At 46.2% G+C, this 27,780-nt stretch overlaps 1 protein-coding gene across 3 annotated transcripts in view; it reads right to left on the bottom strand.

Moving 5' to 3' along the window:
- Window positions 1-27,780, bottom strand: part of VWF (von Willebrand factor) — a 177,248-nt gene that overhangs the window by 94,590 nt on the left and 54,878 nt on the right. For all 3 annotated transcript variants that reach the window (XM_064284716.1, XM_064284718.1, XM_064284717.1), the window contains exons 11-16: window positions 24,053-24,189; window positions 22,997-23,135; window positions 21,741-21,841; window positions 15,880-16,075; window positions 15,009-15,224; window positions 8,352-8,592 (exon numbers count right to left, since the gene is read on the bottom strand). In XM_064284716.1, coding sequence (XP_064140786.1) covers window positions 8,352-8,592; window positions 15,009-15,224; window positions 15,880-16,075; window positions 21,741-21,841; window positions 22,997-23,135; window positions 24,053-24,189 — 1,030 coding nt within the window. The remainder of the gene's footprint in view (window positions 1-8,351; window positions 8,593-15,008; window positions 15,225-15,879; window positions 16,076-21,740; window positions 21,842-22,996; window positions 23,136-24,052; window positions 24,190-27,780) is intronic.

The following is a 27,780-nucleotide window of genomic DNA, read 5'->3' as shown; positions in this document are numbered from 1 at the left end:
CTCACTCTCTATCCTCTCTAATTGAACTTCCAGCCCCATAACTCCACTGAAACACATCTTGCCAAGGTCACCGATGACCTTTATGTCACTAAAAACAACGGAATTTTTTTTCAGTTCTTTTCTCTCTTGATACCCTTCAACATTATTCATCACCATTAACCACTCCATTATTCTAGATGAAAAAAAAAAACAACCTTTCCTGGTCTTCCTTCTATTTCCCTGGTTGCTCCTTCTCAGCTTCAACTGTAGCTCACCCCCCTCTACCTAGCCTTTAAATGTCAGCATCCCCCAGGTCCACCCTAGTTTCCCTCTCTTCTTCTCACACCATGCTGTCATCCACACCCCTAGCTTCAATTATAGAAATGACTCACAAATTTACATCAGCAGCTCAGACCTCTCCTTCAAACCCCCAGCCCATATAGTCAAAGACTTACATGATAGCCACCTTCGATGTCTCAAAGACATCTTAAACTCAGTATGTCCAAAACTGAACTCATGATCTCCCCCATAATGTCAGACTTCTTCCAGGGCTCGGGTTCATTGAATAGTATCACCATCCATCCAGTTTCACAAACCAGAAACCCTGGGATCATTTCTGGCACTGCCTCTCCTTCACCCCCCCTTTATATGATACATCACCAAGACCTATGGACTTTGCCTTCTCTAAATATCTCTGGAATTCATACCCACATCTCTCTGTGAGGCCCATGAACAATACAAGATGGGTCCTGCCCACATAGAACTCTAGAGGAGAACCAAAGTACCTTATCAAGCAGTGACCTAGACATGTCTTTGCACGTGTAAATCCAAACTGTTGAGCAAAAAAAAAAACACTCCACATTGCCCTGCACGGACCTCTACCCAAGTGGCTCTCGGTGCTTTACAGTCCATCCCAAGAATCTTGGCATCAACTTCTGTCTGTAAGTTCCTTAATAAAGCTAGATCTGATCAACTTGGCTTTTTCTGCCTCTTTTTTTGGAATCCAACCTGTGCCCCTTGAAACCACTCCTGCTGCTGGACCAGTGGGGTGCAACACTATCTTCACTGCCATGGGTCATCATCACATCTCACCTGGGCAATGGAAGAGCCTCCTAACCGATGTCCCTGCACCCATTCTTGCCTCTCTCCAAAACACACTCACCTTGGCAACCTGAGTATCTTTCAAAACCTAAATCTGATTATGTTATACCCCTGCTTGAGACTCTTCAGTAGCTTCCCTTCTATAGGCTTTAGGATAAAGATTAAGCCCCTAACATGGCCTATGTGGCCCTTACGTGATCTAGCCCCTACCAACCTTTCACCTCTCTAACCTACTGGCCTTCTTCTAATCTTGAAGATGCCATGCTCTCATCAAACCCAAGGGCTTCTGCACATACTCTTTCCTCTGATCTAATGTCACTTCCTCCCACCACACACACAAATAAACTTCTTTGCTCCCCAGCTCCATTTTAAGCTTTCATGGACCACGTAATTCTCTTCCGAGAACTTATCACACTTAAAACTTTACATGTAGTTATTATTTTGTTAACATCTGTCTCTCCCACTGGACTACACAATCCATGAGGACAGAAATGACTCGTCTTGCTCACCATTATATCTCCAGCATCGGGCTTGGCATACTCAATACTCAATACATTGGGTTTTTATGGTTTGTTTGTTTGTTTTTATCCCCATCCTCCAATCCCAATCCCCTCCCCTAACATGGGCAACTATTTTTGTAGTAGCCAGCCTCCAAGATGGCCCTCAATGATCCCCACTACTGGTATTCTCCTTCCTGTGCCTAGTCTCCTTCCACACTATGCCAGGGTAGGTCTGTGTGACCAATAGAATAGGACAGAAGTGATGTTATGTCACTTCTAGTATTAGTTATAAAAGACTGTGGCGTCCATCCTGGTGCTTTTTCTTGGATCAGTCACTCGGGGAGAAGTCATATTATGAGCCACCCTATACGGAAGCCCACAGGGTGAGTGTTTTAGTCAGCTAGTGCTGCTATAACAGAAATACTCTAGTGGATGGCTTTAACAAAGAGAAATTTATTCCCTCACAGTAAAGTAGGCTAAAAGTCCAAATTCAGGGCGTCAGCTCCAGGGGAAGGCTTTCTCTCTCTTTTGGCCTTCTCATCAGTCTTCCCCTGGACTAGTAGCTTCTCCACGCAGGGACCCTGGGTCCAAAGGACATGCTCTGCTCCTGGCACTGATTTCTTGGTGGTATAAGGTCCCCAACTCTGCTTGCTTCCCTTTCCTTTTATCTCTTGTAAGATAAAAGGTGGTGCAGGCCACACCCCAGGGAAACTTCCCTTTACATTGGATCAGGGATGTGATTGTAAGGGTGTTACAATCCTACCCTAAGCCTCTTTAACATAAAATTACAATCATGAAATGCGGGATGACCATACAATACTGGGAATCATGGTCCAGCCAAATTGATACACACATTTTTTGGGAGACATAATTCAGTCCATGACAGTGAGGAACTGAAGCCTCCTGCCAACAGCCACGTGAGTAAGCTTGGAGAGGATCCTTCGGCCCCAGTCAAGTCTTCAGGGACTGCAGCCTTGGCCAACAGCTTGACTGCAACCTTATGAGACCCTGAGCCAAAACTATACAGCTAGACTGCTCCTGGATTCCTGGCATTCAGAAACTATATGAGATAATGAACGTTTGTTGTTTTAAGCTGCTAAGTTTGTAGGTTGTTATGGACCAATAGATACCTAATACGATTTTACTCTGTTTAATGTCTACCTGATTGTTTGAATATATTTTTCTAAGATGTATGGTTGCATGTATGTTTAATTAATGAGGCATCCGTGGTTCAGTGGTAGAATTCTCACCTTTTATGCAGGCGACCCGGGTTTGATTTTCAGCCAATACACTTCATGTGCAACTACCACCCATCTGTCAGTGGCAGCTTGTGTGTTGCTATGATGCTGAACAGGTTTCAGCAGAGCTTCCAGACTAAAGTAGACTAGGAAGAAAGGCCTGGTGACCTACTTTCTAAAATCAACCAGTGAAAACCCTGTGGATCACAACAGTCTGATCTGCAGCTGACCATAGGGATGGCACCGGACCAGGCAGAGTTGCGTTCCATTGTGCACGGGGTGGCCATGAGTCAGAGGCCATCTCAACAACAGCTATCAACAATCAAACACCACCAACCCTGTTGCCACTGAGTCAACTCCAACTCTAGTGGTCCCATAAGACATGGAAAAGCTGCCCCATAGGGTTTCTAAGGCTGAAATCTTTATAGAAGCAGACTGCCACACCTTTCTCCCGCAAAGGAACTAACTCATGGGTTCAAATTGCCGATCTTGCAGTTAGCAGCCAAACTCTTGACCACTGAGCCACCAGGACTCGTCCTAACAACAACAACAATGTTTAACTCGTATAAATAGTATTATCTTAAATATCTCACTGTATCTTGCTTTTTTTCATTCAGATTTTAAGTTTCATCCATGCTAATACACGTCCTACTAGTCTGTTGCTACAATGGTTACACAGTACTTTGAGGTGGGCACCCACCACATTTTACCTGTTCACTCTCCCAGTGATGGGCACAGGTTATGCTCTATCCTAGCCACCACGAGCAAGGCTGTGATCAACATTTTTACATGAGCCCTATGGACCGGTGTGAGAATTTCCTTAGCAAATGTCATGGATTGAATTATACCCCCCAAAAAATATGTGTATTAACTTGGTTACGCCATGATTCCCAGTAGTCTGTGGTTGTTCTCCATTTTGTGATTGTAATCTCATGTTAAAGAGGATTAGGGTGGGATTGTAACACCCTTACCAGGTCACATCCCTGATCCAATGTAAAAGGAGTTTCCCTGGGGTGTGGCCTGCACCACCTTGTATCTCTCAAGAGATAAAAGGAAAGGGAAGCAAGCAGGGAAGGGGGACCTCATACCACCAGGAAAGCAGTGCCAGGAGCAGAGTATGTCCTTTAGACCCAGGGTTCCTGTGCTGAGATGGTCCCAGACTAAGGGCAGATTGATGACCAGGACCTTCCTCCAGAACCAACAAAGACAGAAAGCCTTCCCCTGGAGATGACGCCCTGAATTTGGACTTCTAGCCTACTGGACTGTGAGAGAGTAAACTTCTCTTTGTTAACGCCATCCATTTGTGGTATTTCCGTTACAGTAGCACCAGATGACTAAGACAGTATACCAGGAGCAGAACTATAGGGCCATTAGGTGTGGACACACATACATTCTGAATGTGTTGCTGCTGCTGTTGTTGTTAGGTGCCGATGGGTCAATTCCTACTCATGGTGATCCTACATGACAGAGTAGAACTGACTGCCCCATAGGGTTTTCTTGGTTGTAATCCTTAGAGAAGCAGATCGCCAGGTCTTTGTCCCGCAGGGCCACTGAGTGGGTTTGAACCACCAACCTTTCGATTAGCAGCTGAGTGCTAAACCATTGCTCCACCAGGGCTGCTTTCATCACACATACATGTTATGTATATTTGCATATGCAGTGTCAGTTGCTCTCCAGGGTGGACGAACCAGTCTATGCTCAACGGTAGCACCAGTAGCATTATTCAGATTTCTAATTTTTCCAGTCTATTAGATATAATATCTTCTTGTTGTTTTAATTTGCATTTCTCTGATTATAACTATTTTGAACATTTTTTGTCTGCTGTTCAGTAAATATTTGTTGAATGAACAAAAGAATCAGTCCATTCCTCTTTGGGCAAGTGTAGAATCTGTGCATTTTGGTTTTTAACTAAGACCTAGTTTTAAAAAAAAAAATCTTCCCCCAAATGTCATGTTCTAGCTGTCATTTGGATACGACCCAAAAGCTTAATTTTATAAGAAGCCCTGCAGATAGTTTAAAAATCGCCTCCTGGCCCAGGACCTGGCCAGTAGCAGAGGAAGCCCTCTGCTGTGTGATGGCTGTTTGGATGACCAAATGAATGGTTTGAAGAGTCTCCAGGCCACATGTGCTAGCACGTTCTTACTACCTTGGGTGTCACAAAAGGTTAGCACTTGGCTACTAACCAAAAGTTTGGCAGTTCAAATCCACCCAGGAGCACCACAGAAGAAAGGCCCAGTGATCTGCTTCCATAAGATCACAGCCACGGAAAACCCAGAGTAGAGTACAGTTCTATTAAGACACATGTGAGTTGGAATCAGCTCAAAGGTAACAAGTTACTGCCTCTTCATTGGCATCCTTAGCATTTTCCCCAGTGGGGCTCGTTCTTTGGTGAATTATCTGAAGAATTAAAAATAAAGACAAGCACTGAGCTCTCACTGGCATACATTCTCCAAGAAATCTAATTTTCTAAATGAAGGGAAGAGACAGGATGGTCAATCATTTTCAGCCCTGGTACAGGAAACAGAGACAGGGGAAGACGACATAATCATGCAAAGGTCACCAATGAGCAAACTGTGAAGAGCCTGAGGCTACAGCCATCCCCCCAGTCGCCCACCCAGAAGCTGCTGTCCCCCACCTCTCACCCTCCCTGTGGCATTGATAGGGTAAAATAACCAGTGACACTTGCTGCCATCCAAGTCACCCTAGCTTCCTATAGTCTGGCTTCTTTCCTCACCACAGTGCTGAAACATGGGGTCCACCATGACCTTCTGATCGCTAAATTCAACAGCCTGTTCTCAATGAAAAGAACACTGTTCAAGAGTCTCTGGGTTCCAGTCACTTGCTGGATGACTTTGGGAAAGTGATAATCTCTCTAACCCTCAAATTCCTTATTAAAAATGTAGGCCCTGCCTCTCTAACAGTGTTGTTTTAAGGTCCCAGAGAGAAACACTTAGAAAAGTGTAGCCAGGGAACTGTAATAAAACAATCACTGGGCAAAGACCGAAAGAAAAAAACCAACAAAAGATGTGATTACTCCTTTCTTGCCTTAACTTCCGTTATGGCACTGTCCTAGTTCTGCCCTTTTCACTGGCCTTTTCCTTTGGTCTCTCTCACAAGATCCTCTTTCTCCTCCCTTCACCCTCGGAACATTCCCAAAAGCTCTGGGCTCAGTCTTCTTTTCTGCTCTTCCTTTCGCTCCCCTTAGCAAGCCTAAGAAACCCTGGTGGTGTAGTGGTTAAGAGCACAGCTGCTAACCAAAAGGTCAGCAGTTCGAATCCACCAGGTGCTCTTTGGAAATTCTAGGGGGCAGATCTACTTTGTCCTATAGGGTCGCTGTGAGTTAGAATCAACTCGATGGCAATGGGTTTGGGGTTTTTTTTGGTTTAGCAGCCCTAGCTACTCCCCTTGCTGTAACCATTATCTCCATACAAACTTTTCAACCCAATCTCTCACTCAAGTTCCAAACTCATAATTCAAGCTATTGCTTCCATTCATTCACCAAAATGCCCTCTTGGTAACTCAGAGTCATTAAGGCCAAAACCAAATTCTGTATCATCCCTCTTCAAAATCTGCTCTGCCTTCAGAGAGCCCTCTTGCTGCTCTTGACATCACTGTCGTCCCAGGCATTCAAGTTCAAGGTCAAGATTAAAAGCAATCTTCAATAATACCTGTTCTTCTCAAACATCCTAAGAGCCTGTTTACTTACCCAATGTCTCTATCTTCTTTGCCCACTCCCCATTGCCATTACTGTTACTTGGTCCATGGCCCTCCTACTTTTTGACCAGTCTGCTTCAACGTCTTCCTAACTGGTCTCCCTGCCTCCACACCTCCTTCAGAGTCCAGGGTCCACTCTCCAAAGCTATACTTTGATCTTGTTTGCATCTTGCCCAAAACCTTCCCTGGACTCCTACTGCCTACTGCTCAAGCATCAGTCCCCACCCTGCCTTTCAAAGACTCCCTGAACCTGGTCCCAACTTCCCTCCAGTCTTATCTTCATACAACGTATGTTCCCACCAGAGGACTTACCTCAGTGATTGCTGAGCACTCCTTGTGCATTTTAGTCTCTGGGCCTCTGTTCCTCCTCCCATCATTCCACCTACCTCTGCTATTGGAATCCTCCCCAAGCTCAGAAGCTACCCCTCCATGGGAATTCCTTCCCTAAGTCCTCCCAAATGGAAGCAATTCTCCCCTTTCCTGAATGAGTAGGGATTTTTATGATATGTCAAGTATCACAGATGTTATAGTTATTTCATCTCGTAAACATTTATTGAGTTCTGACTTTCTGCCAGACCTGTGTTAGGTGTTGGGGATCAGGACCTACACTATAATCTTCACTCCTGGGGAGCTCACAGTCTAGAGAAGAGATACAAACACAGTTTACTAAAATTCAAGGCCAACAGAGATAATCATTTGAATAGGAATGTAAACTACCTGCTTTGGGTACATGAGTTTGGAAGGCTAAGAATTAATCTCACTGAAGTGCTTAGAAAAAGCTTCATACCAAAGCCAATGTGCAGACCTTGTTTGGCTCTTAATTTGATCAAACCAACTATAAAAAGACATTTTGAGATAATCAGGAGAAAGGGAACATGGATTGAATATTAGATGCCATTTCAAAATTATTGTTAGTTTTTTGGGTAATAACGGTATTATGGCTATATTATGAAGCGTTTATCTGTTAAAAATAAATACTGAAGTGTTTACAGATGAAAGATATAAGATCTGAGGTTTTCTTCAAACTATTCTCGCCAAAAACAAGAGGAAGGAACAAATGAAATAAGAATGGCCAAGTGCTGGTAATCACTGAAGCTGCTGATGGGTACCTTAGGGTGCCTTATGCTACTCTCTCTACTTTTATGGACGTTTAGAATTTTCCATAATAAGGACATTTTAACTGATCTGCTCCAGTAGATTGTCAGGGGAGTCTGTCACCAATCCCTAGCCCAGAACCTGGAACAGAACAGGTGCCAAGTAAGTGGTTGCCCAATAAATGTTCTGTTGCAAATTGCTTTTGTGACCATGACAGTCCTGCTGAAACTGGAACTGACCATCACAGAGGGCTCAGGCAACAGACTTCAAGAATCAAGTATGATGTGGAGCTGTTTTGCATGCCTGGCGTGCACGCAGTAAGTCAGGGTAGTAATGCATCATTGAACCAATGCTGCTGTGGTATGTTTTCACCTGGTTCAATGCTCCCGCCTGAGAACACTAACAGGAATCTAAAGGGGGGAGGGGGCAGATCTTCCATTTCCTGTTCCAGAATAAGGAAACTGAGTCCAGAGCAAGGAAATGGGCCCCAACAGATGCTAGTGGCAATGAAGCTGAGGCATCCCTACTGCCAGCCTGTGGTTCTAGTTCCCCGCACAGCATGGAAGTCAGAAGACATGAGCAAAAGTCCAGCTCTGCTTTTCTGGACAAGTCATTTCCTTCACTGGGTCTCAGTGTCCCATCCATAAAATGAAGGATTTAGAGGACCATTTTCCCTTCTAGCTCTGCCATCCCAGAGGTCTCTGACCCTGCTGCTGGCACTCACCACATGGTGTGATGGTCTGAGAAGACATCTTCAGGCTGGAAGATCTCACCATCATAGTAGCAGGGGCACTGGGCCTTGGGCACACAGTCCCCCCTCTCATCCAGATAGAGTCCGGAGGGGCAGAAGCAGCCCTCAAGGCAGACCTCGTTGCAGTCTTCATCCGGGTAAGAGAGGGAGCGGCAGGTCAGGTTGCAGGGGGTCCCGCACTGCAGGTACACCTGGTCTGGGGGGCAGCTCAGTGCTGGGAGAGATGGGAGGAGAAGGACAGTTTCAGCAGAGGCATTGAGAAGACGAGGGCTGTGGGCCTCAGGGTTTGGGGTGCCACCTTCTGCAGATATGACCCCCCAATCACACCTGTATGGTCACTGCCTTCCTTTCCCACTGTGAACAGCGGTATATTTTGTATATCATAATTATCATGCATACATTTTCTCTCTCCTTAACCACAAGGGCCATGCTTGAGTCATCTCTGAATTCCCAAAGCCTGGGATGTAGGAGAAATTCTGGAGGATTTTGAAGCTGTGAATAATAAAAAGAACTGGGAGTCATAGGCAAGGGGCATCTCCCATGATAATAATGATAATGGCTACTATTTACTGAGCACCTACTGAATGCTCTGCTCTTCACATGGGTTTTATATCTTTTACGCCTCCCTCAGGAGCCCTGGTGGTACAGTGGTTAAAGTGCTCAGGTGCTAACCAAAAGGTGGGTGGTTCAAACTCACCACAGGAGGAAGATGTGGCAGTCTGTTTCCATAAAGATTTACAGCCTTGGAAACCCTATGGGGCAGTTCTACTCTGTCCTTTATAGTGTTGCTATGAGTCAGAATCGGCTCAACAGCACTGGGTTTGGTTTTAGTTTCAGAGAGTCAGATTTTATCGCTCTAGAAAGAAAGGAGTCATTTAGCAGCCACGCTTTTGAGGACACACTGGTCCCAAAGGGCAGGGACATTCTTACACCTACCCCAGCAAAGGGGGCCACACCCATCAACCTACAGTCCTGCTGACCCTGGACTCTGACACAGAAACACCACAACAGACAGAAGACAGGAGGAAGTATGACAACGTGGCAAATCAGCTATGGGAATGAGCTCTGGATCCCCACTACCTGAGTGCCAGCCCCAGTTCCTCCATTAGGTAACTATGTGATTCAGGTCAGTGGCTCGGTTTCCTGATTAGTATCCACCTCCTAGGATGTTCTGAGGGTTAAATGAAATAATATGTAGTAATGCCCAGTATGTGATAAATGTTCACTGCTGCATTATCATTATTATTACTTTATCATTATTATTAATCATCTTTATCATTATTAATTATTAATAATCATTATTATTATTATTATCCAGCCCTAGGTCAGCAGGCTCCAGATAGGAGGGGATATTCCAGAGAAAGGTCTAGACCTAAGAAAACCTAACACTTCTCGATTCTGGCCAACACATAGCCCACTTTCTGCGCTAACAGTAGCCTCGTGAGCACTCCTGATGAAATTCTTCACTGGGAGGGTAAAATGCTTTCCTACTGCTGATCAGCTATTGTCCAAGAAATCAGAACCTTGCTCTGGGCACACTCCTCCTGAGACCATTAGCATCCTTCCCCTTTCTGTTAGAATCCATTCCTACAGCTCCCTGGCAGAACATTTCATAGCAGCCGTGAAAGTAAGCCCTGGCCACAAGCCTCAAAAAAGGGGCAGAGAGATTTCTGGAAAGACCCTGCAATTTCTCCCTCCTACATCTGCCTTGGGCTTGGTGTTTGAGGGTGGCTGGAAATGGAGGGGTTTCTCTGAGTATATTAACCAGTTGCTGTTGAATCGATTCCAACTCATGGCAATCCCACGTGTGTCAGAGTAGAACCGTGCTCCAAAGGGTTTTCAGTGGCTAGTTTTTCAGAAGTAGATCTCTGGGTAGATTTGAACAGCCAACTTCCCAGTTAGGAGCTGAGCGCCTAGCCATTTGCACCACCCAGAGACACCTCTGCGCTTATTAGACCAGAGATTTTCTCTGAACCATTGGGGAGGCTGGGTCACTGGATAAATATTTAGAGGGTGGGCAGGTTGAATTTGGGAGTGTTGGGCAACGAAGATGGAGATCCCTCCCAATCCAATAAACCCACAATGACAAGGGCACATTTCACCCATTAGAGATCAGCTAGAGCTGAAAGCTCTTCTTTCTCTAACAGACTGTCTCTAGAGCTGGCTTGGAGCCTTATTAAATTTCTCCTTCAGCTTCTTCCCCAGAAGAAATCATGAACATCTCAGTCTAACAGACATTTATTGTAGGCCCAGTGTGGGCAGGGGCTGTGCTAGGTTTGGGATACAGTGATGGTGAGACTTGGTCCCTGCCTTCAAGGAGTCCAGGTCTTGCCTTCCCAAAGGAAACATAACCGATTAAAAAAAAAAAAAAAAACAAGCATGTGCTTTTCCTGAATCTCCTCACAGCATCCCACAAAGCAGCTGTATGATAAACCCTTTTTCCACGAGTGTTCCCAATTGGTGTGGCCTCTTCTCATGACTCCTGCAGCAGTCAGATGTTTAGAGAGATGTTCATTTCTCAGGGAGCAAAAATGAGGTCAAAGCGACAGCTGAACCTAAGCGACTCCCTGAGTTGAGAAAGAAAGGAGGCAAGAATCCAGAAGTCCTGCCCACCCTCCTTGGGCTCAGAAAACCAGCCCAAGGCCATCTGGCTAGACTTGTCTCTGGCTCACCTTCACATAAACCCATACAGACAGATCCCTGCTTGTCCTTAAAAGTCTCCAGGGAAAAGTCCTACCCACTGCCCAGCACTTTCTATCCTATCACAAAGCCTCAGGAGTCAGAAATTCTTTAATTTAGTCTCAGACCCTGCTACTGCATCAACAGCCATTTCCTCTTTTTCTGCTCTCTGTGGAGTTTGAAAACAGCTGCACATGAGAAATTAAAGAATATTTCGGTAGGCCCTTAGCATTCTGGGAGAATGTACTAAATTGGGAAATCTTTCTGATGGTGTAGCATACTGATAATGCATAATTTCTAATATTGGTGAACAACCAAACCACATTCATAAACATCACATCATTTACTCCCCAATGCTTTTCCCAATTTCTAAACAGCAAACAATGATGAAGAAACTGAAGTTAGGGGTCAAGTGAAGGGCTTAGGGTCATGTAACTAACAAATCACAAGGTTACCAGTAAGGACTCAGACTCAGTTCTTCCAGCTTCAGCCCCGAACTCTCTGTGACATCTCAGAGCTGGAGGGAGGGGCGGCCCAGCACACAATGCAGGCACTTATGTGTTTGCTCCCTCTGTCCTTACCTTTCTCTCTGTTCCCCCATTTTTTATGGGATTACTTAGACTCAAAACATGAGTTGGCTCATAAGACCCCAAATATTGACACTTGTAGAGCCTCCAAACCTAAACTTCTCTTCACATAAGTATGATATTAATTCCTTCCACCTTTCCTCATAGCTCCTATTTCTTCACATCCATTAGGATCTTCTGTACTTTATTTATTTATTTTACTTCTTTTTTTGTTTTACTTTTTTTTAATTGAACTTTAGATGAAGGTTTACAGAAAAAACTAGTTTCTCAATAAACAGTATATACATTGTTGTATGACATTGGTTAACAACCCCACAACAATGTCAACACTCTCCCTTCTCAACCCTGGGTTCCCTATTACCAGCTTTCCTGTTCCCTCCTACCTTACAGTCCCTCCCCCAGGGCTGGTGCACCCCTTTAGTCCTGTTTTGTTCCATGGGCCTGTTCAGTCTAGGACCGCCTACATTTTAGTCTCCAAAAACATCTACTTTACTCCTAAAAATCAAAATATCCACTACACCTCATCCATAACTTACTCTTCCCCACCTCTATGCCTCACCACTATTATTCTACCATTGGAAACAATGCCCTTCTGTCAAGGAAGCACCTTTTTAAAACCATGATCAAGTATACCTCCTCCAGAAAGCCTTCCTCAGTTGTCCCAGCCCTAATTTAACCATCGTTTTAAGTACCTAGTAGGGAGGCAGTTTCCATTTGTGCCTCAAAAAGGAAAGTTCCACAATGAGATTTCATCTCACTCCAACAAAGCTGGCATTAATCCAAAAAACACAAAATAATAAACGTCGGAGAGGCTGTGGAGAGATTGGAACACTTATACACTGCTGGTGGGAATGTAAAATAATACAACCACTTTGGAAATTGATTTGGCTCTTCCTTAAAAAGCTAGAAATAGAACTACCATAGGATCCAGCAATCCCACTCCTTGGATTATATCCTAGAGAAATAAGAGCCTTTACATGAACAGATACATGCACACCCATGTTTATTCCAGCACTGTTTACAATAGCAAAAAGATGGAAGCAACCAAGGTGCCCATCAATGGATGAACGGATAAATTACGGTACATTCACACAATGGAACACTACACATTGATAAAGAACAGTGAGGAATCTGTGAAACATTTCGTAACATGGAGGAATCTGGAAGGCATTATGCCAAGTGAAATTAGTCAGTTGCAACAGGACAAATACTGTATAAGACCACTATTATAAGAACTCGAGAAACAGTCTAAACAGAGAAGAAACTATTCTTTGATGGTTACGAGAGGGGGGAGGGAGGGAGGGTGGGAGAGGGATATTCACTAACTAGATAGTAGATAAGAACTACCTTAGGGGACAGGAAAGACAACACCACAATACAGGTGAGGTCAGCACAACTGGACTAAACCAAAAGCAAAGAAGTTTCTGGAATAAACTGAATGCTTCAAAGGCCAGTGTAGCAGGGGCGGGGGTTTGGGGACCATGGTTTCAGGGGATATCCAAGTCAATTGGCATAATAAAATCAATTAAGAAAACATTCTGCTTCCCACTTTGGAGAGTGACGTCTGGGGTCTTAAACACTAGCAAGCAGCCATCTAAGATGCATCAATTGGTCTCAGCCCACATGGATCAAGGAAGAATGAAGAACACCAAGGACACAAGGTAATCACGAGCCCAAGAGACAGAAAGGACCACATAAACCAGAGACTACATCAGCCTGAGACCAGAATAACTAGATGGTGCCCAGCTACAACTGATGACTGCCCTCACAGGGAACACAACAGAGAACCCCTGAGGGAGCAGGAGAGCAGTGGGATGCAGACCCCAAATTCTCGTAAAAAGGCCAGACTTAACGGTCTGACTGAGACTAGAAAGACCCCGGTGGTCATGGCCCCCAGACCTTCTGTTGCCCCAGGACAGGAACCATTCCCAAAGCCAATTCTTTAGACAGGAATTGGACTGGACAGTGGGTTGGAGAGGGATGCTGGTGAGGAGTGAGCTTCTTGGATCAGGTGGACACTTGAGACCATGTTGGTATCTCTTGCCTGGAGGGGAAATGAGAGGGTAGAGGGGGTTAGAAGCTGGCAAAATGGACACAAAAATATAGAGTGGAGGGAGGAAGTGGGCTGTCTCATTAGGCGGAGAGCAATTGGGAGTGTGTAGCAAGGTGTATATGGGTTTTTGTGTGAGAGACTCACTTGATTTGTAAACTTTCACTTAAAGCACAATAAAAATTAAAAAAACAAAAGAAAGAAAAGTTCCCCCCAGACACCCTGCTAACTCAGAACTGAAGCCACTCCTTAAGTCCACCTTTTAGCCAAAGATTAGACAGGCCTATAAAACAAATAACACATATGACAAGCGTGCTTCTTAGTTGAATCAAGTAGAAGAGACCAAATGGGCAACACCTGCCCAGAAACAAAATGAGAATGCAGGAAAGGACAGGAAAACTGGACAGATGGACACAGAGAACCCGGGGTAGAAAGGAAAAGGGGAGAGTACAGATACGTTGCAGGGATTGCAACCAATGTCACAAAACAATTTGTGTATAAATTTTTGAATAAGAAACTAATTTGCACCATAAACTTTCACCTAAAACACAATAAAATTTGGAAAAAAAAAAAAAAAGGAAAGTTCAAGCTTTACATCATGGTTCTTGCCTGACCACACTGGGCACTCAGCAAATGTCCCCAGAGCAACAACAACAAAACACTGAGAACAATCTAGCCACTCAAGGGACCAAAGTGTAGGGGCAGATACCAACTCTGGTGCCAGGAATCTAACAGTGCAGAGTGAGAATCTAAAGTCAACTGGGGACAATGATGACATTCAACTTTATACCACATTATACAGTGCCAGAGATTCTGGCTGGGAGCTCGTGGATGGCTTTCCTGAAGTTACATGCAAGGATGCGTATGCGTATTTCTCATTGTCCTCAACAGACTCTCAAGGGATGCAGGGACCCCTTGGGATCTGGGACCCACTCACTGAACTACCTGAGTATATTCGTTTGGAACACTAGGTAGCTGCAGCCATAGGAAATCTCTGCTTAGCAGAAACCTCAAGGCTCTAGGTCTCCAGGTGCGATGTTTAGACTTGACCTCCTGGAGCGGGAAGAGTAGCCAGACCGTCCTGTAAGACAGCCAGTCCCCACCACCCTGTACTGCTGGGAATTAGAAGGGCAAAGTGGCAAGCAAATGAACTGTTGGCACACCCCATGCTTTGTCAAAATGCCCTGGGCCAGCTTCCAAATGAAACAATGCCGAGAAAGTGCTTGGAAAAGGACAAGTGGGCTGGATGGCAGGGCAGCAGCAGCTGATTCGGCTCAGTGGCCTAGAGGTGGAATGCACAGGGAGGGTACCCACCACAGAAGCTGGGCTCCCGCCATGCGATGATCACGCCTTTCCGGGCACAGGCGGAGGCATAGCTGGCCACAGCGTTGCAGAGGCAGTCTCTGCCATCTGAGCAGGAGCAGACATCGTAGTGGCAGTTTTGCAGGTAGGGCTGGGGGCTGACAGCATGGTGGCAGGCCTCGAACTTGGACGATGTCAGGACAGCGCACGCCCCTTCTGCAAACCTGGCTGCATGGGGAGAGAGAGGAGCAAGCCTGGGATGGTCAGGCCCTGCTGAAGCCCACGCCCCAGAGAGCAGCAACAAGGGGTCCTGCTCTGAAACCCCCCACGCCATTTTCTCCATCAGCAGCTAAGATGGGAAAAACTACTGCTGCTGGCTCTGGGAGCCGTTGTGATTTTTCTTCTGCAGCCAATTTACTTTCTTAATTACATTTGCCTTAAATAAGCACTAAACTGCATCCCCAGGGCCCATACCCACTGACAGAAGGAGAGATAGTCCAGTGATCCTTTGCTAAAGGGGGAAGTTAATGTAGGGCTGAAACGGCGCTGCAGATGGATCTGCAAATGGCCACCTCAGTCATTTCTCTTACAATAATTTCACTCTGTGTTTGTGTGCCTGCTACTCCCACTAGGCTGAGAATGTCCTGCGGCGGGAACCACATTCTGCTTTTCTTTCCCACAGACAGTGCTCCATAAGGAAACTTTGAAGAATAAATGGTCCAGATGAAGATGATCAAATGCTGACGATATAAACAAAGGCCCACCCAACCCTTAGCTCCATGCCACGCAAGCCACAGTGGGAAAGCTGTCCCGTGGAATGTTCTGGAATGCGGGAGACCTCAGGGCTCTGCAGAGCACTGTCTTTCCCACCAGGCTCACATACTTAGGCGCGGGTTGAGGTTACAGGGGTTGCTGTCCTGCTTCTGCAGATCTTGGCAGTCCCCGTGCAGCTTCCAGGAGTTCCCGAAGTCCTCCACCAGGGGCTCCACCAGGCCCGAAGGAGTGAGGAAGTCATCACCCTTGTTGCCATTGTAATTCCCGCACAGGCCACAGGTCTTCCCAGCATAAATGGGGGACAGCTGCAGAGAGAGGCCGCCAAAGGAGCAACAGTTTCATTTCACTAATGAGACAGTTTTAACCAAAAAGCTCCCTGGGTGAAAGATAAATATGAATTTAATAAACTGCAGCTACGCCCTAGGCTGTAGGAAGAAAAATAAAGGCAACTGCAGTATAAACTTGTCAGTTCCATCCCAGTTTGTAAACCACTGGGAGTCAGAGAGCTGTCATGCAGAAAGGGATTTTAGAGATTATCTAGTGACTTAAACATGGGGAAACCAAGGCCCAGAGAAAGTAAGTGATTTGCCTGGTCACAGAGGACGTGCAGAGCTGGGATGAATAACCAGGTTGAGCTTTCTGCCATCCATGCTTGTCAGGGGAGATGGTCTAAGCACAGTTCATTTTTAAGTCCATCTCTTTCCTCTCTCATTTTATTATAAGCAGCAAGGAGAAACCAGGTGTCTCCCTTAAAATCTTGCTTAGAAATCTCCTCAGCCAGATATCCAAGTTCATCACTTACAAGTTCTACCTTCCACCAAACATCTGAACAATTCAGACAAGTTCTTGCCACTGCATAAAAAGGATTGCCCTTCCTCCATTGTCCAATCACACGTTCATTTTCTTTTAAAGCCTCACCAGAAGCACATTTCTAGAAACATTCTGTTACACGTGCCATATGGATTCTCTAAGACAACAGAGACTTTCTCTATAACTCTTCCCACTTCCTTATGAGCCTTCACAAGAACTGCCTTTACATTCATAATTCTACCAACAGCCTCTTCAAGGCAATCTAGGCTTTTATTATTAGGCACCTTAAAACTTGTCCAGCCTTCACCCATTACGCAATTCCAAAACCACTTCCACGTTGCAGGTATTTGTAAGAGAAGCACCCTACTTCTCAATACCAAATTCTCTCTTAGTTATACAGTGCTGCTATAACAGAAATACCACAAATGGGTGGCTTTAACAGACAGATTTATTTTCTCACAGTTTAGGAGGCTAGAGTTTAAATTCAGGGTGCTGGCTCTAGGGGAAGGCTTTCTTTCTCTGTTGGCACTGGGGGAAGGTCCTTGTCTCTTTGAGCTTCTGTTCCTGGGGGATCTTCATGTGGCTTGGTATCTCTCTTTCCCTGTCTCTATTTACTGGCTTGCTTATTTAATCTCTTCTATATATCTCAAAAGAGATTGACTCAACACACACCCTTCACTAATACTGTCTCATTAACATAACAAAACAACCTATTCCCAAATAGGATTATAACTATAGGCATAGAGGTTATGGTTTACACATATTTTGGGAGGACACAATTCAGTCCATAATAGATGTAAAAGACTTATACAAGGAAAACCACAAAACACTACTGCAAGAAGCCTAAAGAGACCCACATAAATGGAAAAACATTCCATGCTTATGGACTGAAAGACTTAACATCGTGAAAATATCAATGCTACCCAAAGCGATCTATAGATATAATGCAATCCAAATCTCAACAACATTCTTTAATGAAATGGAAAAACTGATCTCCAACTTTATATGGAAATGGAAGAGGCAAAAAATATCTAAGCAATTTTGAAGAAGAACAAAGTAGGAGGGCTTACACTTGCAGATCTCAAGACTTACTACACAGCCACAGTAATCAAAACAGCCTGGTACTGGTTCAACAACAGACATATAAGCCAACGGAATAGAATTGAGAACCCAGAAGCAAGCCCATCCATCTGTGGGCAGCTGATCTTCAATAAAGTCCATTCAATGGGGAAGAAACAGTCTCTTTAACAAATGGTGCTGGCAAGACTGGATGTTCCATTTGCAGAAAAATGAAACAAGATCCATACCTCAAACCACACACAAAAACTAACTCAAAATGGATCAGAGGCCTAAATGTTAAAACTATAAAGTTTCTGGAAGATAACATAGGGACAAAACTAGGGGTCCTAATTTTTGGCATAAACATACTATCAAACACAACTAAAAATATATGAACAACAGATGTTAAATTAGACAACTGGAATCTCCTAAAAATTAAACACTTGTGCTTATCAAAAGATTTTACCAAAAGAATAAAAAGTGAATCTAAACAGACTGGGAAAAAATCTTTGGCAGCAATACATCTGACAAGGGTCTAATATCTAAAATATATAGAAAACTTCAAAAACTCAACAACAAAAACACAAAGAATCCAATTTAAAAATGGGTAGAAGACATGAACCAACACTTCAGCAAAAAGGACATTCAGGAGGCTAACAAACACACGAAGAGATGCCCACAATCATTCGCCATTAAACCAAAACAAAACAAAAACCCACTGCCATCAAGTCAATTCCAACTCATAGCGACCCTGTAGGACGGAGCAGAACTGCCCCATGGGGCTTCCAAGGAGTGGCTGGTGGATTTGAGCTGCAGACCTTTTGGTTAGCAGCAGGGATTAGCCATTTGAGAGATACAAATCGAAACTACAATGAGATACCATTGCCGAAAATGGCAATGATCAAAAAAACAGAAAACAACAAATGCTGGCAAGGCTGTGGGGAGATTAGCACACTTATACACTGCTGGTGAGATTGTAAAATTATACAACCATTATGAAAAACAGTATGGTGCTTCCTCAAAAAGCTAGAAATAGATACTTTATGATACAGCAATTCTACTCCTAGGTATATATTCTAGAGCTATAACAGCAGTGACAAGAGTATGCACACCCATGTTCATTGCACATTATTCACAAGGGTAAAAAGATGGAAGCAACCAAAGTGCCCCTCAGTGAATGAATGGATAAACAAATCGTGGTACATACATACACTGGAATGCTACGCAACTATAAGGAATAATGAGAAGTCCGTGAAACATCCTATAACATGGATGAATCTGGAGGACGTTATGCTTAGTGAAATAATTCAATCACAAAAGGACAAATATTGTATGGTCCCACTACTATAAAAAGCCAAGAATAGGTGTACACACAGAAAGCAACATTCTTTGATGATTACCAGGGATGGGAGGGAGAGGGAAGAGGAATCACTTGCTAGATAGTAAGACACCTGTTTTTTCTGAGGATGGGAAAGGCAGTACACAACATGGGGAAAGTCAGCACAACATGGTCAAGGTAAATGAAGACAATGAGAGATACACAGGAAAAAAGAACAATCACATTAAATGTTAAAACATATACAATTTTGCAACGACAGTAGTAACAACCAAAAAATATGTCTGTCTATGTATATAGGAAGGTATATGTGAGTACACACACATGCATATATACATACATTTGTAGGCATAAGTATATACATGTTTGGATGTCCTACACACGTTGTTGTTGTTGTTGTGAGGTCAGTTGAGTCAGTTCCAATTCATAGTGACCCTATGTACAACAGAACAAAACACTGCCCAATTCTGCACCATCCTCACAATTGTTGCTATGCTTGAGCCCATTTGTTCCAGCCACTTTGTCAATCATCTTGTTGAGAGTCTTCTCCTTTTTCACTGACCCTCTACCTTACCAAACATGATGCCCTTCTGAAGGGACCGATCCCTACCGATAACATAAACAAAGTACGTGCGACAAAGTCTCGCCATCCTTGCTTCTAAGGAGCATTCTGGCTGTATTTCTTCCAAGGCAGATTTGTTCATTCTTCTGGCAGTCCATGGTATATTTAATATTCTTTACCAACATCATAATTCAAAGGCATCAATTCTTCTTCAGTCTTCCTTACTCATTGTCCAGCTTTCACATGCATATGAGGCAATTGAAAATACCATGGCTTAGGTCAGGCACACCTTAGTCCTCAAAATGACACCTTCGCTTTTTTAACACTTTAAAGAGCTCTTCTGCAGCAGATTTGTCCAATATAATACAATGTTTGATTTCTGGACTGCTGCCTTCATGGGCTGGTGGTGCAGTGGTTAAGAGTTACAGCTGCTAACCAAAAAATCGGCAGTTTGAATCCACCAGTGGCTCCCTCGAAACCCTGTGGTGCAGTTCCACTCTGTCCTATTGTGTGGTTGTGAGTAGGAATCAATTCCATGGCAATGGGTTTGTTTTGTTTTGTTTTGCTTCCATGGGCAAACTTTGATTGTGGATCAAAGTTAAATGAGATCCATGCTACAAATATATTCACATATATAATAAAGCACATAGAGGGCACAGTTACAGAGATCTCCTAGACACAGCCAAACACCTCACGGGTTTGGTTTACTGGGTTAAAGGGTTTGGGACCATAGTCTTGTAGGACAACATAATTCATAAAGACAATGTTTACATCCTAGTTTGGTACACAGCATCTGGGGTCTTAAAAGCTTGTGAGCGACCATCTAACATACAATCATTGGTCTCTTCCCATCTAGAGCAAAGGAGAATGAAGGAAACCAAAGAAGAAACTAGTCCACAGGACTAATGGCCCACATGAATCACGGCCTCTTATACCTGAGACCAGAAGAACTAGATGTTACCTGGCTACCACTACCTACGGTTCTGACCAGGGACACAAAAGAAGGTCCCGAATAGAATGGGAGAAAAATGTAGAACAAAACTCAAATTCCTAAAAAAGATCAGAGCCACTGGACTAATCGAGACTAGAGGAACCCCCAAAACTACCACCCTAATATACCCTTTTAACTTGGAACTGAAGCAACTCCCAAAGGTTACCTTTCAGCCAAATAGTAGACTGGCTTATAAAATAAGCAATACCACCTGGGAGGAATGTGCTCCCTTAAACAATCAACTATATGAGACCAAACAGTCAACATTTCCCCAAAAGCAAAGATGAGAAGGCAAGGAGAAGCAGGGAAGCTAGATAAATGCAAACAGAACAAACCAGGGGTTCGAACCGAAACAAAACGGTTTGAAGCCCTAGAATAAACAGAATGGAAATAATGAGAATGCTGACACATTGTAACCAATGTCACAAAACAATCTGAATAAAAATTGTTAAACAGGAAACGAATTTGCTGTGGAAACTTTCACCTAAAACACAATAAAATATTCAAAAATAATAGAAAGCCCTGGCAAACAGTTAACACACTCAGCTGCTAACTAAAAGGTTGATGGTTCAAGTCCACTCAAAGGCAACTCGGAAGAAAGGCCTGGCAATCTACTTCTGAAAAATCAGCCATTGAAAACCCTATGGAGCACATGGGGTCACCATGAGTCACAGCTGACTTGACAGCGACTGGTATCCAAATGTGGTTCCCGAAGGACATCAGAGAGTAAAAGAACTGCAGAGGCCGACTGACAGGGTAAGAAGTTTGGGAGTTCACCGCGCTGTTCTTTCACAGGCAGCCGGAAGGCTTTCTCCACAAGGGTGCATGACGCAGGGTCTTGGCCGTGAGTTTCAATCCGGCTCTCCCCAGAGTGGGCACCCCGGGGAACATATCCCATTTCCAGGCCATGTTACACCCAAGAGGCTGGACAGGAAATCTGCCACCTCCCCTGCCCCACAATAGCCCATCCCCTCCTGGAGACCCTTGGGATCCCTGAGCCCCAGAAATGAGAATTCCCAGGGTGAGTGAGGGACATCCAGAAAACAAACGCCAGCTTCTCAAAAACAAGAGAGGCCTGTTCCTCGCTCTGGGGGTGTAGGGGTGAAGGAGAAAGGAATTCTTCTCCCACAGCACAAAGCCGTTCTGCTAGAGGACAAGGGGCACTTTGTCCCGGTCGGGCTGTGGTAGGCAGAGACTTGAGAAGGGACCCACCTTCACCAGCAGCCTCCCTCGGCCATCCCAGTCCATCTGAAGATCCTCCTGGTAGCTCAGGCGCACAGAGGCCATCACGGTGGGCTGGATGCGGAGGTCGCCTGGAACCAAACAGGGACAGGATATAGGCTGAGGTGGAGAGGGGCCAGGGTGGTGGCAGGCAGATATATTGTGGAGAGGGTGAGGGGTGGGGGGTGTCTATGAGGCTTAAGAAGGTCTCAGGAGGAAGGGTGAGCAGGGTGGATGTAGGTCAAACAGGGTTCCGGATGGAAACCTCAACATCCCTGCCATAGCATGCTATTCCTCCGGCTGCCACAAGATGGAAGCAGAGACTTCTGCATCTTTCGCTTTAGTGCATCCTAAAGGATCTGTGTCTACCGTAGAACCCAAGCATGACACACGAGCATGCTGGGCCCCTATGCCATTGCACATCACTTCCAGGCTGTTACTCAGTCTTCATGGTTGTGTGCACACGACTGTGCAAAGCTGAATATCGCAGTTCTCATTGCTGTGGGAAGGTGGAGAAGAGACAGCAGGCATACCCCTTGCCCCGGAGGAAGGTATCATCTCATAGGGAGACACATACGCAGCATTAAACACACTTGAACATGCTGTGTGCCCACCAGCCCAAGTTCATCAACTATGTGCAATGCTATGAGAATTGGCCATGGAGTGTGTGAACAGCTAGAAAGTAGTCATGGAGAAGAAGAGGGGAGGTATTTGAGAGCCACTTTGAAGGTGAAGATTGGGGGTTGTGCTGTGCAAAAGTGGTTCTGTTTTGACATGGCACAGTGCAACCCAGGCAGAGTCACTGGACAGGCAGGTTTTCCACAGGTTACGGGGTTGCTCGGCGCTGCCCAGAGTGTCATCTTCTGCTCTGACCCATCACTAGTCATCCCCTGTGCATCAGTCTCTGCTCCTTTTTCACCTCAAAATAGAACCACCCTGCCCAACCCTCAGCTGGCCCCTTTGGCTCAAGTCCAGTGAAAATCCTCTTGGCTCCCTTCTCCCCTCTGCATTCTCTCTGAAGCCTGGAGCAGCCTCCTCATCTCCAGGCATCTAGCTACCTCCTTCCTCTCATCCTCTCCCTCAAGGACATCTTTCTATCTTGCAGGGATGCAGGCCTAGGATACCCACCCTCCCCTCCAAAAGTAACTCTACATCACATTCACACAGAAGAAGAGGGCAGGCCAACAGCTATCCATGTTGAGAGGAGGGGCACTGTGGGTGAGCTGACGGAGGAGGAGTGAGCTCACCTTGCAGGAAGGGGAGGTGGATGTCCTGGCCATTTATGGCAACTCCTCCCCCATGCTTCAGCTTCACGAGGCTGTTGTGCAGGAGGGGCAGCCGGATGGTGGCTGAGCGGGTGCAGACAGCATCAGGGTCATCGGCACACTGCCAAGGGGGGCATGCAAGGGTGCCATCACCACATCCCCGCCATCGCAGAGAAAGACGCCAGCCCCAGAGAGCCCCTGAGAGCTTTCTCATACTGTGCAACTCCACTCTCACAGAGCATTCTATCTGAATGGGGCCCTGAGAGTTGTGCAACAAGAATGCCCTAAGCCAGAGCCTCCCCATGCCCGTTTCCCTCCTGGCCTGGCCTTTCATAAGAACTCTAGGTCTCTGGCTCATTTTCTAGCAACTTGGGCCTGTTGTTCCGTAGCGAATCAGGGTCTTCGATCTCAGGGTGAGCCCTATACGCTCTATCTGTCTTCATTTTTGCTTCCTTATCTAGAGAAATATGTATATAAAACCCATTGCCATTGAGTCGTTCCAACTCATAGCGACCCTACAGGGAGCCCTGGTGGCTCAGTGGTTAAGAGCTCGGCTGTTAACCGAAGGGTTCAGAGTTCAAATCCATCGGCCACTCCTTGGAAACCCCTACTCTGTCCTATGTGGTTGCTATGAGTCAAAATCGATTCGACAGCAATGGACCATGGAGCTCAATGAAGGAGATGGGCCCACATTGTTCCCACCTTCTGCAGCTCCCAATTCCAAACAGCAGAAGTGTGGCTATGGGGGCAGCAGACTAGGTCTAAAGGGGATTCTTCTTGGCTGTCGAGCTGAGCAGCCCTGAGGAGGTACTGTTGGCAGCACCTCCCTGTATCTAGAGAGAGTGAGATGGGTTGGGCTTCTGGAAGAATGAGAAGCTAACTGTAGTATGGAAGAAGGGGTCTCCTTCCTTCACAGAAAGTCACTGCCCATGTCCCTCCCTCCCCCCCCCCCCGCCCCCAGAGAGCTGCCCTCTCACCCTGGCAGCTATTCCAGCCACCCTGGGTTGCCCCCTAGCTGGCCGGGCTGGCAAAGCTCACCTGGACAGTCTCTATGACGATGGAGAAGGAGTGGTCCTGGCAGTCCCGGGCCAGCAGGTACTGGCAGATCCCACTGAAGGTGAAGTACCTGTTGTCAAAGCTCTTGAAGTGGGACTGTCCTGTGACCAGACACTCGCCTGGAGGAACGCAAAGAAAAGGGCAAAGAATGGGAGAAGGGAAAGCCTCCTGGTGGGGGCAAAGGTGGAGTGCACATACGAGCAGGAAACCCTCACACCAAAACTCCATGGGTGTGTTACACACTAGTTCTAACCAGAGGACTCGAAGTCGGTTCCAACTCCTGCAACCATAAGGTGTCAGAGCTGGATCACTGTTCATTTTATAGATGGGGAAACTAAAGGAAGTGGCTTATCCAAAGTCACACTGGGTCAGCGGTAGAGCTTGGACTAGAACCCACACCTACTGACCCTGTGTCTATAGCTGCTTCCCCTCCCACCACGTTCTGTGCTTCCCACTGGGGTCAGGGGCCAGCCCAGGTGCAGGCTACAGCTGGGAGCTGCAGAGTGCTCAGCCAGAGAGCGACCCGTTGGGTGCACCATCTTCTCTGAATTGGGACTGTGCTACAACCACCAAGTTACAACCCCACTCCAACCTACCGAGGACAGCTCTCCGGGAGAGTCCCTAAAGGCAAAGGGGCGTGGGGCGGGGGGCAACACTCTCAGAGCTCAGCGGTGAAGAGTGCAGGACTCTGTCCACGCTGCCTCAGCTGAGGGGCGGCTCTAAGGCCTCCATCTGTGACTTCAGCCGGGGCCAATGGGGGCCCAGGAGGCCATCTGCCCATGATCTCACCACCACCCGGGCAACACTGAGCTCTGCACAGCCAGCTCCCAGCCCAGGCTAACACGTCTGTGAGTGGGAACGAGGACTCCACTCCTTCACCCTGCAACTCGGAGCACTGAACTCACCCCCTGCCCAACCACCATCCTCCTCCCCCATAGCCCAGCCCAGGCCCTGGACCTCTGGCCCAATCCACCTCGGACCAGAGATACCATATCCAGGCAAGTGTCCCTGCATGAGGAGGTCTCTGCAACGCCTCCAGTGATTCCGCATCAGCCCCATGCCAGCTCAGGGCAACCCCATCCCCAGGGCCACAATGGACCCATTGAAGCTGAACCAGCCATCTGGAGCCCTTCCCAGCCTCCCTTTATGTATTTCCTCTCTGTGTTCTTATCTTTGTCTTCTATTCCATAGAAAAATAAGTAGACACGCATACCATGGCAGTTCCGTAAAAGAGGAGCCCTCCTCCCCTCCCACCCACCCCTGGCCCCCAAACAGCAGAGACTTGGTTCTCCGTAGCACTGATCCAGCCTGAGCCTAAAGTTCCCCCTGGGAGAGTCCTACAGTCAATTCCATCTGGGCCCATCTCTAGGGGCTGGGGCTCAGCCCTGTTACACAGCCAGGGGCTGCCCAGAGCCACAGGGAGATTCCAGCTGCCCTCCTATCAATGAGGGGCTACACAGACCCTCATTGCCTGCTGCCTTCATGTCCACCTTTGCACTGACAGGCATGGTCAGGGGCAGGGCTAGACTACACAGCCCTGGGTCCGGGTGTGGGCCTGCCTGCTAGGTAGTGTTTGGAGGAAGGGGTAGAGGAATAGCCCCAGGCTGCTGGTAAATGTTCCTCTGCCTGGTCCCCAGGGGGAAGACTGGTCCATTCTAGGATGGCATGGGCCAAGAGAGAAAGTTACGGAAAGCAGGGAGGCCCAAGATCCTTCTCCTCAGTAACACCTTTCCACCTCATTGCCCCTCAAGAAAGGACAGAATGGGGGTCAAGGCTGGTGAAGTCAGAGCAAAACAGGCAACGACAAGAAAGGGGCAGAGGTCATCCCAGCTGATTGTATGTGGACTGAAATTCCAAACCCAGTGATGTCAGAGGAAAGCCTTTTTAAAATGGTTATTTTTCAGACGTCACTACATTCTACAGAGTGATATGGCCATTGGTGTCAAATGTCTCGACCTGGCTGCAGTAAAATGGGCGGGAATTCTTCCCCCAACCTTTCTCTGTTTTCTCAGGAGCGCTTTTATCTGAGTAAGAAATTGGACCCTATTATCTTTGACAATGTCCAGGAAAAGGGGGGTCATCGAGAAAATCTGAAAGCAAAATTGTCAGGTCTGGAATCTAATCCTCTAATCTGATTTCCTGCTCTGATTCCCAATGATTTGTGTTTCCAAGTTTCTCAGGAATCAGAAGCCTAAATACTACATTGCACTTCTTATCTCCTTGGTACAGTCCATGGACAGACCTGCAGGCACAGGAAACCCAGGAACTCGGAGGGTGAGCTGCTGGGTGGCAGCTGGTCACAGAGCGTGCGCGGCAGCCAGAACTACAGGCCACGTGGCAATGCTGACCCACCCCCTGCCCGGAGAGGGCACCGAAGACAACCCCAGTCTGTCAGTCAGCAAAAGGCAGCCCTGGGCAGGCAGTAGGTGGGCAATGAGTTAGCTGAATGAATGAAAAGCAGGTGACCCTTAGAACAGGATACAAAATAGACCATCCAACAGTTCAAGCAGATCCATTCCTACAGGCATAAAGATCCTCCCTCATGAAAAACATAAACCTCTCATCTGAGGGGGGCATATTACCACTTCTAAATACACCACCACCACCTCCCCCCCCACCTTTTTTTTTTTTTTTTTTTTTTTGCAGTGAGTCCTTCACAAGGGGCTGTTCTGTTCAGATCATTGTCTTCCACTCTTTTCCAAGCAACATACACAAATACCAGCCCACAGGCTTTTAGCAAAGCAGCTCAGACTTCCTCCTGATGTAAATTTTCATCAAAGCCTGCCTCTAAATCACAACATAACCTAACCAAGTATACAAGGTACTTTTCTAAGTGCCCTGTGGCTACCATCTCCTTTGTTGTTCTTATGAGGTGCTCATTCTTACTCCCCATTTTACAAATGAGGAAATTAAGGCAGAGGAGTTAAGTAACTTGCCCGAGGTTCCAAAATAGTCAGCAGGGATTTAAACCTGAAAGACTTGGTGGCACAACAGTTGAGCACTTGGCTGCTAACTGAAAGGTTGGTGGTTCAAATCCACCCAGTGGTTCTGTGGAAGAAAGACCTGGCAATTTGCTTCCCTAAAGATTACAGCCTAGAACACCCTATGGGGCAGTTCAACTCTGTCCCATGGGGTCACTATGAATCAAAATCCACTTGACAGCACCTAACAACAACAAGAAATCTGGCTACAGAGCTCAAAGCACTTGATACCACCCCATACTGCCTCACAATGGGCTCCTACAGTTGCCCAGAGGCCTGACTTCTTTAGAGCCATGCCTGATATCATTCTGACCCTGGGCACACACGGGCACGTACCAAGGAACAGAGATACAATGGGTCCGCATATAGAGACTGGGGGAAGAACATCTTGGGCATGAAAGGAGATGCGTTGCCCTAGCCTGAAGGGAATCTGGTGTGACACCAGAAGACCCAATATGGGCCAGGGCAAGCCAAAGGACACTTCCCATGAACCTGGGGAGTCAGAACCCCCATTCAAGCCCCAGACACCTGAGAAAGCACACTGGGATGGGAGAGGCATCTGCCCTGGTTCACTCATCATTGCTGTCTGTTGACCAAGGGTGCAGGCTTATCTTCCTCCCTATGGGCTTCAAAACAGACTGAGCTTGGATTCCAAGGCTGAACTACAGAGCCATGTTAAGAATTCATCAAATTATCTGAATACCAAGAGACAGCTCTATCCCAAAGCCT

Source organism: Loxodonta africana, chromosome 4, assembly GCF_030014295.1.
Source record: "Loxodonta africana isolate mLoxAfr1 chromosome 4, mLoxAfr1.hap2, whole genome shotgun sequence".
NCBI classification, from domain to species: Eukaryota; Metazoa; Chordata; class Mammalia; order Proboscidea; family Elephantidae; genus Loxodonta; species Loxodonta africana.
Note: the sequence above shows the minus strand (reverse complement) of the source record. Positions and strands in the feature narration are given on the sequence as shown.